The sequence below is a fragment of the Mytilus galloprovincialis genome, chromosome 4, assembly GCF_965363235.1.
Source record: "Mytilus galloprovincialis chromosome 4, xbMytGall1.hap1.1, whole genome shotgun sequence".
In the NCBI taxonomy this organism is placed as follows: domain Eukaryota; kingdom Metazoa; phylum Mollusca; class Bivalvia; order Mytilida; family Mytilidae; genus Mytilus; species Mytilus galloprovincialis.
The window spans coordinates 43,284,518-43,297,033 of record NC_134841.1 but is presented as its reverse complement, the minus strand read 5'-3'; the positions used below and the strand labels follow the sequence as shown (position 1 = coordinate 43,297,033).

At 35.4% G+C, this 12,516-nt stretch overlaps 1 protein-coding gene across 3 annotated transcripts in view; it reads left to right on the top strand.

Annotated features, from left to right (window-relative positions):
- Window positions 1–11,070, top strand: part of LOC143072193 (uncharacterized) — a 30,529-nt gene extending 19,459 nt beyond the window's left edge. For 2 of the 3 annotated variants that reach the window (XM_076247017.1, XM_076247016.1), the window contains 2 exons: window positions 8,709–8,786; window positions 9,981–11,070. In XM_076247017.1, the coding sequence (XP_076103132.1) occupies window positions 8,709–8,786; window positions 9,981–10,861 (959 nt within the window). In that variant the 3' untranslated portion in view covers window positions 10,862–11,070. Of the gene's footprint in view, window positions 1–244; window positions 309–8,708; window positions 8,787–9,980 lie in introns of those variants that run through there. The other variant, XM_076247018.1, reaches the window with a different exon arrangement.
- Window positions 11,071–12,516: the final 1,446 nt, after the last annotated feature.

Below are 12,516 nucleotides of genomic sequence, written 5' to 3'. Positions count from 1 at the left end.
TTACGAATACCTCATATGATAGTTATTTCCCCTTTTGTATTTGATATAAGTGAAATGTGTCAGTAAATGGAAAATCATAAGTGAGAGAGGCCTAGAGTCTTTTGATTGGAGGTCCTTAATCCATGAAAATGGAAATGAGGTTAAGGTCAAAAGTCAAAAGTCAAGGTCATGTTTAAAATTTTGATTTTGGCTTGTTATCACTAATTTTCAGAAAATCATAAGATATTACAAAATATTTTTACAGAATTGTTAGTTTTGACATGTCGTAACCTGTAAATTTGAGTGGAAAGGGTAAAGTGACACTTAATGTGAGTTTTTGCCCTAATATATTTTAAATTACAAGTATGGTGGTATAACTCATTTATTATATATATAACAAAGACCTCGGGTCTTTTGATTTGAGGCCCTTGATTCATGACCTTGAAATCGGGGTCAAGGTCAACGGTTGATTCGATATATACATAAATTATGTCATTATAAAGCAATGAGACTTTTCGCATTAGGTTACAAGCCATTTGACCTAAGAATAGCCAACCGGGAGTTATCTTCATAAACCGAAAGTAGCTATTGTTTGTACTAAATTAATGTAAAAGTATATAGAACCATATATTTTTTGAAACCGTGTCCAGTAAACTATCAAACAATACCTTATTCATATTTGTTTATGTATAGAAACCATATATTTTTGGAATCAGCGTACAATAAGCTGTTATTTGACGCTGGAATTGACATTTTACCCCATTTAATATTTTCAATTCAAACAAGATTATCTCCAAACACTAAATACTTGATAATGATGCCAAGCTTTTATAAAATACTATTGAATACATATATTAGATATCCCTTCGTTTTGCTTTAGGGAATATAGTCATGATGCTTTTAATCTTAAATACCTTGTTGATAGGGATAGAGGCAATACTATAATTGAATTACGACACACGTTATGATGTAAAATTCAGAATGGAAAGGGGGAATGAGCGTCTTCAATGTTTAGTATGCTTTACTAGAGTCTAAATATATACAAGAGAGACGTCGGCAAGTGACGACGTTGCGGGCCTATTGTTACGAAAAATGACGGTAAAACGTTAAACAAATAAAAGAGTATAAAATACTAAACTGAAACTATAACTAATTCACAACATTCTAGGGGCCGCAAAAAGCAATTACTGTTCATGTATTGTTCATAAAAAGGGTATTGAAAACTCACTTTTAACAATTAAAGTTCATATTTCCAATGGCACCAGTTTCACAATTGGTCGCGTTGTAATCAGTCCATTTGACGTACGAATTTTGACTGCTCTCACTACTCCATCATTCCCGGTGATCAAAGTATCTCTAATTGCTAGTTTCCACATCATTCTCGGTGAATTGTCTATGATTTGTACGACGGAACCGATTTTCACATGTGCGCTTTGGTCCCTGGCGACGCGATAAAATTCTCTTAATCCGGTGATGTATTCCATTCTCCATCGTTTTTCAAAGTGTTCAATTAAAGTACATTTTACTTTATGGTTGTAACGTTTGTTTGCTTCTGTAAAATCAAAATTTGAATTACTGACCTCTGATTCAGAATTGTTCTCTTGCGATAATCTTCTTCCATGTAGTAGATGTGACGGTGTAAGCTGCTCTGGATGTCGGATGTCGGGCGACACATACGTAATCGGACGATCGTTGATTACACGTTCGATTTCTATCAAAGTTGTTCGTAATACGTCAGAATTTACTTCTGATTTCCCAAGCACATTTTTCAATGTCGTTTCGGTAATTCCAACTAGTCTCTCTCACCATCCACCGTACCACGGTGCTGCTTTCGAAATAGATTTCCAATTAATATGACTGCTCATTTCTCTCGGAATATCATGTGAAGCGGAAACAAAGGTTGATGCATTGTCGGAATACACAGTACTGGGAATCTCTATCCTACTAACGAATCGTCTAAACGCTAATTTGAATGACTCAATTGTCATATCTGTAACTAGTTCTAGTTGTACGGCACGAATACACGCACATGTGAATAGGCAAATATACGATTTTGTTACAAGTCCATTATCCTAAACAAATAGGGGTCCAGCGAAATCAACACCAGTTGTCGTAAACGGAACCATATCGGTGACTCTATCCTTTGGTAGCGGAGGCGAAATTTGCTGTGGAAATGCTTTTCCGGTCACTTTTCGGCACTTTACACATTTCTGAACGATGTGGTTAACGCATTGTCTAATGGAAGATATCCAATATGATTGGCGGATTTGCGTACTTGTCTGTCCAGCACCGGAATGCAACATCTGCAGGTGCGCGTTCAATATAATTAAGTCCGTAAATTGATTTTTCTTCGGTAGTAACACTGGAAACTTCGTAGAGTCGTCTAACTGTGAATTGTGTATGCGGCCGGCGCATCGAATGACACCTTCTGTATCTATGAACAAGCGCAATTGTCTTGCTAAAGGTAGATTCTTGTTCTGTGATAGATTCGCAAGATGCTCCTTTTTACTACATAATTTTTCATTTTGAATATCTATAATCCAGGTACGAGTTGCGCGGTCGATTTCGTCTTTCCTATTATCTTTTCCGTGTCTAGCATTTTACCTCAAATTATACGGTCGCTTACTTTTACATATATTCACAAATGTAAACACGTAGCATGTAACTCGTAGTAACGTCTTCAATGACGTGAATCTTGATAGATCGATTATTTTCGAAATTCCATTTAATACACACGGTTTCATCTTTTCGCTGTCATCTGTTGTCGTTAACAAAAGAGTCTCTTGTTTAACTTGTGGGGCCCATTTAGGCCAACTGTTCTCATCCGATATCTATGACGGTCCTTGCATCCACAAAGTCGATTCCTTAAATTGCGTTGATGATATTCCTCGATTTTGAAGGTCGGCTGGATTTGATTCTGTTGGTACGTATTTCCAGTCATAATTTTGTGTCGTTTCTTTAATTTCTATCACACGATTCTGAATAAATCTTCCAAATGATTTTAAAGACGAAATCCAGTGCAAAACGATCTGACTGTCACTCCATAATACTGTGCGTTGTGGTTGTAGGGTTTTCGTGAGGTTTTTTGTAGTGTTGTCAAATCGTACACTTTTACCTAACCGGTGTCTCGGATAATCGTTCGACCGATTAACCGGTTAACCGGTATAGTTTAAATTGGTGTTTGAAAGCCTTATCAATAGAACCCTACACATAGATATAAGACGTGGTATGAGTGTCAATTTGACAACCTTTCATACAATTCATAAATTTACGCTTTTAGAATTGAATATTGTCCTTTGGCATAATAAGGTTGTCTTTGAAGATTCCTGGCGAAGTTTGACTTTTAATAATCAAATACACCGTATCAACTTTATCGTCTGTACCAACTTCAGATTGAAAAATAAAAAAAAAACTTCTTGATCTCGTAGAATTGAATATGTCTGAAACCTATTATTCTTTCATTTTCTCTTGTTGTCTTCGAAGATAATGTGGAGTGTTTCAATTTGAAATGATTAATTATAAAAAAGAAGATGTGGTATGATTGTCAATGAGACAATTCTCCACCAGAGACCAAAATGACACAGAAATTAACAACTATAGATCACCATACGACCTGTTTCTTTGCTTTGTTTGCTTGTTGCTTTAAGCATGTTACTCGTATCGCGTATACATTGAGTACATTCACATTGGTTTGCCTTTCACAATTTTTGAGTTAGGATTTCGTTTAAAGTCAGACTAAGCATTGCACGACGGAGGTTGCACATTTAGATGTAGGTCTACACAAAATTAGATACAAAACGAACCAATGAAGTAAATCTTAACATTTTATCGCATTACTGATTTAAAGTTACTGTTAAAAAAACATGTATACTAATTATGTTTCTTTAAGATCCTGCCCCGACCTGAGAGACAAGTTCTAATTAATTTTACGTTTGAGAATTAACAATAGCAATCAATATACTCGACAATTGATAATGATCTGTCTAATTAATTACCACGACAATAAAACATAACTATTTAATGATTTCAATACAAATTTATATCAAATTTACCAAAACAGAAAAAAAGTCCGGTTAACCGGTTAGCGATTTTGGTATTCGGTATTCGGTCATTCGACCGGTTAACCGATTAACCGTTGACAACACTAGTTTTTAGCCATTCGAGCTCCTATTACTGCATCCATCAATTTTAGCTTTGGTAATGTCATTTTGGCGAACGGAGCGATCCGGTTTTTTGCAATTATGAGAGAAGAAGTGTTTCCTATACATAAGTAGGCACTGGCTCCATAAGCGCGTTGGCTGGCATCTACAAAGACATGTAATGTTATTTTCTCGTTGCTTTCGTTCTCATTTTGATCGTTAAAATAATGTCGTGCGATTTTCGCATTAACAGTAACATCTCGGATGTCATCTAAAATTTCACACCATGATTTGACTATGTTGTTAGGTAACACCTGGTGACAGTCGTATCTCTCTTTCCATAATATTTGTATCAGTAGTTTAGCTCTTACAGTCACTGGTCCAAGAATGGTCCCGAGTGGGTCGTAAATTGACGATGATTTACGCAATACTTCTCTCTTTGTCGTTTGTGTATTGTCTATATCTATACGATCTTCATTTAGTTTCGCAAATGTCAATATATCTGACTTCGCATCCCAACGCATTCCAAGAATTTTCGTCTCGCTATCCTTATCAAGTACGTTTGCCTTTGTAGCTTCATCGCTAAGTTGTTTGCTATAATACTTCTATGTTCTCAAATTGAATCCTGCATTTGTCATGAGTTCTCTAGATTCTTCAAAGAAATTTAAGGCGGCTTCTTCTGTATTAACACTCGTGTATAATCCACGTTGTCTACATACAAATCACGCTTGAGTATTTCAGCAGTAGCACTTGTAACCGTTGATAAATGTTTCAATAATGTAGCGTTAAGAATAAATGGCGAACATGTCGCTCCGAATAAAATTACCTTGAATCTGTAAGTCCCAAGTTCACTCTTGGGGTTGCTTGGATCTCTCAGCCAGAAAAATCGAGTGGAATCGCGGTCTTCTTCGTCTAGTCCAATCTGGAGGAATGCTTTCTCGATATCAGTTGTTAAGGCGTATTTCCCGTAGCGGAAGCTTGTAAGTATATCTGTTAGCTTATTAAACTGCGACGGTGCAGACGAACGGCAATCATTTAAGCTTGGCGACAACTGCAATCATATACTATACGTATCGGTGTAGTCGATGAATCATTTTTCACTGGGTGGTGCTGAATATAATGTACTCGATTAGTAGTCTCATCCGAGGTTTCAACCTTCTCTATAAAACCTCGATTTTTTTGGTCGTTGATAATGTTATAATGTAATGATATATCTCAAGCATATATGGTTCTTTAGAAAGTCGGTTTATCACGTCGTCCTGTAAGCTGGGTGGGCTAAATTCAATTCATTTAAATGTGGAAAACTCGACTGGTTCCTTGCGTATGTATGTATCGGATAAGCAATATGTGGTACTATAAGAACTTCAATAGGGATAAGCGTATTCGTCAGACCTTTTGTATATATAGTAGCAATTTGTAAATTTCTAACCTTCTTGTTGGATTCACCGAAACCGGATATCGTCTTAAGTGGTGTCAGGTTCAATAAATTGGCCATCTCTTGAGTAATAAAGCTTCGCTGGGCTCCTTCGTCGAATAGTATATTGGCAGTGTTAAAATGTGTCTTTTCATACGCGATAGGTTCTATCGCGGTTTTCAACAATACCTGCGATCTTACCGATGATGTGGATGAATACTAGTACATGCTTGCGATTGCGACATTGGTATCTGATTTTGATGTACTGCTGTCTTTAGACTTGGTATACAGGTGTGTTTCATTCTTTGAACAAATACTAGTATGGTGTCGTTTATTACAATTTTTACACGTTTTATCGGATTTGCAATCGGCAACTCTGTGATTTCCTAAGCAATTGAAATTTGCCTGTTTCTCCTTAACAATGCGTTTTCGATCTTCAATTTCCATAATTCAATTTCCAATTTCCCCGAGGGTATCACCAGCCCAGTAGTCAATATTTCGGTGTTGACATGAATATCAATAATGTGGTCATTTTAATAAATTTCCTGTTACAAAACTTTGAATTTTCGAAAAATTAAGGATTTTCTTATCCCAGGCATAGATTACCTTAGCCGTATTTGGCACAACTTTTTGGAATTTTGGATCCTCAATGCTCTTTAACTTTGTACTTGTTCGGCTTCATGAATATTTTGATATGAGCGTCACTGATGAGTCTTATGTAGACGAAACGCGCGTCTGGCGTACTAAATTACAATCCTGGTACCTTTGATAACTATATCCATAACATTTTTACAATATAATGGGGCGTGAACTCCATGAAAAAAGATGCACGGCTTCTTTGTTATGTCTCTTTTCCCTTTCTGATTTGCGTAATTGCGATTTGTACCCGTAAAGAATGCTGATGTGGGTGTGGAATTCGGCTCTATACTATCTCCGTTTACCGACTGACCTGCTTCCTTAATCCACATCTCATGTTGAATAGTTGCCGTAACGACGGCAAGTTCCAATGGTCGCCTCCGTGGGCACGTACCATGTTTTCTCGTATATTTTCAGATAGTTTATTCAATATTATGGGCACTAAAAGGCTTCCGAACGACTCGCGAGACTCCCCTAGACTTTCAAGGCCACGGACGTAGTTTTCCATGCTGTCGTAGATTTTTTTCAAATGTGTAATATTTGACGTTGGATTAGAAAGGCTGATTAAACTCTGCATATATGTTTGTACTATCTTATGTGGTTGACCGAATCTTTGTTTCAGTAAATGTAGGGCTTGAGCGCAATTTGTGTTTGTAATTTGTAATCCTGAGATGCACTGGCTTGCTTCTCCGTACAATTGAGACCTTAAATAGTTAAATTTCTGAACGTCGTTTAAGGACAAATTTTCATGTACTGCTGCACAAAAGGAATCCCAAAATGTCTGCCATTCCAGTATATTTCCTGCGAACGTTTGGTAGGGTAAGCCTAGGTAATTTAGGGTACATACTGGAGTTTGACAATGTAGATGCTGAATTATTTGCTGGCGTGCCACTTACTGGAGTCGGGTTTATTTGGTTGTTTTAAATTGTAAATCCTGTGGCGTGCGGGTTTAATTGTTATCGTTTCGTAGATGTTGTGTTATCTGCTTCCCGGATTACTTTTGCTAATTTTGTTAACGAAATTTAAATATCAAATTCATACCTGTCGGCTTCTTCTATCTCTTCTTCAATATCCTCTTCCGAAATTTTCTCCACAATATTGTCGTTGAGTTCCGAGATAACTGTGTCTTTCTTCCGTATCATTTCTTTGATTGACATAATTTCATTCACATCGTTTTCCTGTAGTAACTCCTCTAAATTTCCGCTCACTCGTTTTATTAATTTCGTGACTGCACCACGATGTCCAGCTCGAATAGCTTTGAGTTTAGAACTCATCGTTCTTTTTGTCACGGCACCAATGTTTTGGACGTATCAATAGTAAAGGCGAGTAAAACCGAAAGCGTCTTCAATGTTTCGTATGCTTTACTAGAGTCTAAATATATACAAGGGAGACGTCGGCAAGTGACGACGTTGCAGGCCTATTGTTACGTAAAATGGCGGTAAAACGTTAAGCAAATAAAAGAGTATAAAATACTAAACTGAAACTATAACTAATTCACAACATTGTCAAAGAGACAACAATCCGACCAGTTATTCGGTCATTGTAATGAAATTTAAACTCTCCAATTGTTATAAGAAAAATGTCAGACTGAATTGGACTGAACAATTGCTGATACTTTTCAATAAATGTAAAGCTTTTTACCAAATTCTGGATACACATGATACAACTCCCTCAGGTTCACAATTAATTTGATTATATAAAACTGAACTGACCAAGGAGTTGACTATATATTTAAAGCTATTTACTCGTTTACTCTGTTTAATATAGGCAAAAAACAAGGAATAAATGTTATTTAATACGTAGGAAACCAATGTGCATGACTATTTGGATTCCAAAATTATATATCTACTCACAAACTTCGTTTTCTACCTTATTATTCATTTCACCAGCGCAGGTAAACTGTTCCAAAACCAGAACAATAACAGGGAATATAAGTATAATGTATCTTCAGGAAAACAATAATTTAAACTAATATATCATATAACAGCACCGTACTGCTTTCAATCAATGTCTAGTTCAAGAGACGCAGGAGATTCCCAATCAGTAGTTTAAATTAACACTATCTTCATTAAATATGCCACAACAATTAAGTTAAAAGATGCGTAATATGAAAATAAGAATATGTGGTATCATTGCCAATGAGACAACTGCCTACCACAGACCAAAAAATAAATAAATGAATAAACTAGAGTATGGCCTTCAACAATGAGTTAAATTTATACCGCATAGTGAGCTATAAAAGGTCCAAAACTGACAGCACGAAATTAATTCAAATCAACGAACGACAAAAAAAATATGATATACAGAAAAAAAATACATCCACTGAATTGCAAGCTCCTCGATCATCATGGTGGAGTAAAACTAGTTAGTTTGTTCGTTGCGAACACCCCCCCCCCCTAAACCTCAACAGTGGTGTAACTTAAGATAAAATTATAACAATCAGTTGTAAAGTTTTTACCTCAACAGATCGATACAAATAAGAAATAACACAGTATAAGTGACAATTAACGGTTAATAAATTTAATATTCATATTTTTCAGAATTTGTTGTCAGGCATACCACGGCAACGCAAATGATGTATATACGAGATGATGATAAAGATAGAAGATTGAAGACTGGTATATATTTGTATATACTTTTATGACAACATATTTCTATCTTTAAGCATCATTCAACTGAATTAAGTTTTCTTACTATCGTATTCATATTTATAATATCTAAAGCTATTGTTGAAAAAAATTTCAAAATAAACAGGACTTTTAACTTTGCAAATACTTTGAAGCGCGATGACACAACATCGCAATTCAAGTCGTCAAACTTGAGTAGCTTTGACTATACGTGATAAACGTACATAAAGTAAATACTTATTCAAGATGGAAGAACAATAAACAGAGACATTGTTTCCAAATTGAAAAAAACAAACCATCACAAATAGACTGGTGCCAAACACTTTTAACCCGGAATTGAGGCTTAGGTACTTTGAACACGTCATGATACCAGTAGTTAATTTCCTTTCGTGTCTATATCCATATAATTATCCAATTAAAACATCCATGCACACCATTTTGCTAATATTTTGTTATATAGTCCGTAAACGGAACATGCCTTCTACGGCCCTAGCAGATTAATTATTTCAAGACGTTATTATTCCATCATTTGAATTTAGCGAACCCCAGGGGTTAAATCTTGAAATATTTCGTTTAACATATCCTCATTTATTAATGAATGCCTATACCTTAAACATTTTTTTTTCAAAAGCGGGTAATTTCTACTGACAGAGAAGGGGTTTCTGCTGTTTAGTTACATCCTGCATCTTGTTTTCTTTAATGACATAAGCCGATCACTACATGCACTACATACCGCTCAGAGTATTAATAGACTATATTTTTACTTGATAAGACTCGACATAATCTCGACAATACTTAGCTAAACACTGAAGTGTACTCGACTTTGGTCTCGACCTTACTTTATAAGTCTAATTGAGTACTCAATAACCGTGATACAGTCTGAAAAAGTCTCGACAAATGTGCTACCAGTTTCGACCTGTCTCCACCAGTATCGACCTGTCTACACTCAGTCTTGACCTTTAAACTTAGTCTCGACTGGTCTGAATCAGCTCATCTAACTCAATCATATTTTTATCTTACAAGATTCTAGGTTATTCGTTAGTTTGGTTTATTATTGTCAAATTAAAAGATTTAATTAATAAGTAAAAAAAAAGCTATAATTTTCGTCTAAATGCCTTGTTCTGAGTTAATTCTACTGAAAAAAATGTAGAAAAAAATATAATTGAATGAATTCTCGTATTACAGATCTTCAGACCATAATAGATAATGAAGTTAGAATTTTCCTCATTGGCAAATGCGGCGCTGGAAGAAGTGCAACTGGAAACACGCTTCTAGGAGAAAATAAGTTTCCATCAGGTCTGTCGCCTCAGCCTGTAACCTTGCAATTTTGCTTTGGGACAAAGAACTACAAGAGTCGGAATATTATTGTTGTTGATGGACCTGGATTGATTTTTGATAGTAATTTCACAGCAGAAAACATGAAGAAAGAGCTGGCAAAGGCTACTGCATTACTTGCGCCTGGTCCAAATGCATTTTTATTTGTGGTTGGTTTAAACAAGTTTGGCGAGTCGGAAATGAAAGCAATCGAAATGTACAAAAAAGCTTTTGGTGAAGAACTGATGAATTATCTTATAGTAGTTTATACGGAGGGAGACACATTAGAACGAAATAACCTATCAATTCAGGACTACGTACTTAAGTTTGAAGATGGTAGGGTGAAATCATTGTTTGCTAGTTGCGAAAATCGTTATTGTTCCATCAATAACGTTGGAACAGCGTACATTAAAGAAAGAGATGCAAACAACTTACTTGATATGATTTTTGCATTAGAGAAACAAAACGAAAGAAAGATTTACCAAAATTCACAGTTTATCATTGCAGAGAAAGAGATCGATAAAAGATTAAAAGAAAGGGTCAATAAATCACCTAAATCGTTAAATTATGATGACTTACTGAACTTAAGAGCATCAGCGCGTAACGAAATATTGCAAGGAGCGAGTTGGGTTAATGCGTTGATTGGTACCTTAATTCTAGGTTTTGGGGCAGCATTCGCATATTTTATTGGCGGTCCTGGTGCTGTGGTAGCTGGTGCAGCTATTTTTAGTAGATACGCTGCGAAAAAATGAATAAACACGATATAGTTGTTAACAAACTGTTTACTGTTATATATTGTTTTATTTGTTCCTCTTCTTTTTCAATGTTTGTCATAACTATATTTTACATGTGCATAATGGTTCTTACAATGATGATAACAATTGTGAAAAACCGCATTTTGACATTTGAAGTTGACATTTAATGCAAATTTTATGTGTTGAATATATTCTATAGCACTTGTTTTGAGTATATAGAATGAAATTCAAAACAGTGTGGCTGTGGCCATTGATTGACACATTAAATTCATCCATTGACTGGGACAATTTAGGTGAACGTTTGTATGTAACGACCATTGCTCACTGTGTACTTTTTAAAGACACTTAAACTATGGGGTCACCAATGGTCATCAACACCTTAATAAAGTATTTCGAAAAATTAATCAGGAATAACACGATGTTTTGATTTATATCAATTGTATAGATTAAAACATAAAGGTTATTCCTGACTAATTTTTCGATTATTTTTATAATTAAAGGCGTTAAGAAACCTTTGGTGACCCCACAGTTTAAATGTCTATCGTAGGTACGTCGTGAACAGTGGTCGTTACAGACATACGTTCACGTAAATTGTCCCAGTCAATGGATGAATTTAATGTGTCAATCAATGGCCACAGCCACACTGTTTTGAATTTCATTCTATTTTTTTACTTTGTAGTACAGACGGATAAGATAAACTCACATTAGGTAAATTACAGTATGTAGTCTTCGTGCTAGAATAATATCAATGGTTTGGTTCTTCGACTCTTAGTTGGACAAATCATGATTCTTGTATTGCCTTGTAGTATTCACGGTAGGTGTCACGAAATAATTAAAATTACAAAAATACTGAACTCTGAGGAAAATTCAAAACGGAAAGGTAAAAATGTCAAAAATACAGCAGTCAACATTGTGATTTAATCCTTATCACTATAAAAACATACAAACATGTAACAAAGCAGTATGTTGTTTGGTGATGACAAGATTAAGTACGTTTCTTATGGGTAGAACGTCTTTGTGTTGATGGAGATATTAATTAACTTAAGGGATCGACGTTTTTTTCATTTTCCTGTCTCTGATGAAATATTTGCTGACTTGAGTGTTACTATAAAATTGCTAGTTATGGAGAATAAGATACTTGGAATCTTTAACTTTAAATGATGTTGATTGTGTATGTCCTCTGCAAATATGGTGATTGACTGGATGTTGGATAACAATGTGGTTTGTTCCTTTGTATTCTTTTGGTATGGAATTTACAGTTTGACAACTTCGATGTCTTATAAACTTCCCCTTTTTATAGTAGATCACAGGTTCCTGGCAAAAAGTGAACGATAATGTGATAATGTCTTTCGATTGCTTTGGAAATTCTGTGCTCAATTAAGTAGCCAGTTCTGATGTGTTTTTTTTTGTCCCTGAGATGCACTAGGATTGTAGTGAGGATTATCTCTCTGAACAGGTGTTGCCTATGGAAAGTCCATAATCAAATGACAAAATCACAAACTCAAACACATCAAACGGATGGATACCAACTGTTAAACTATTAAACCTCTTGCTGTCAGACACTTGTTTCGGTGTTGTTTTTTGTTTGTTTGAATCAAGTAAATTAAGGATCAAATTCGTAGGATATCGTTTTCCATGCGAATGTGTTCTTC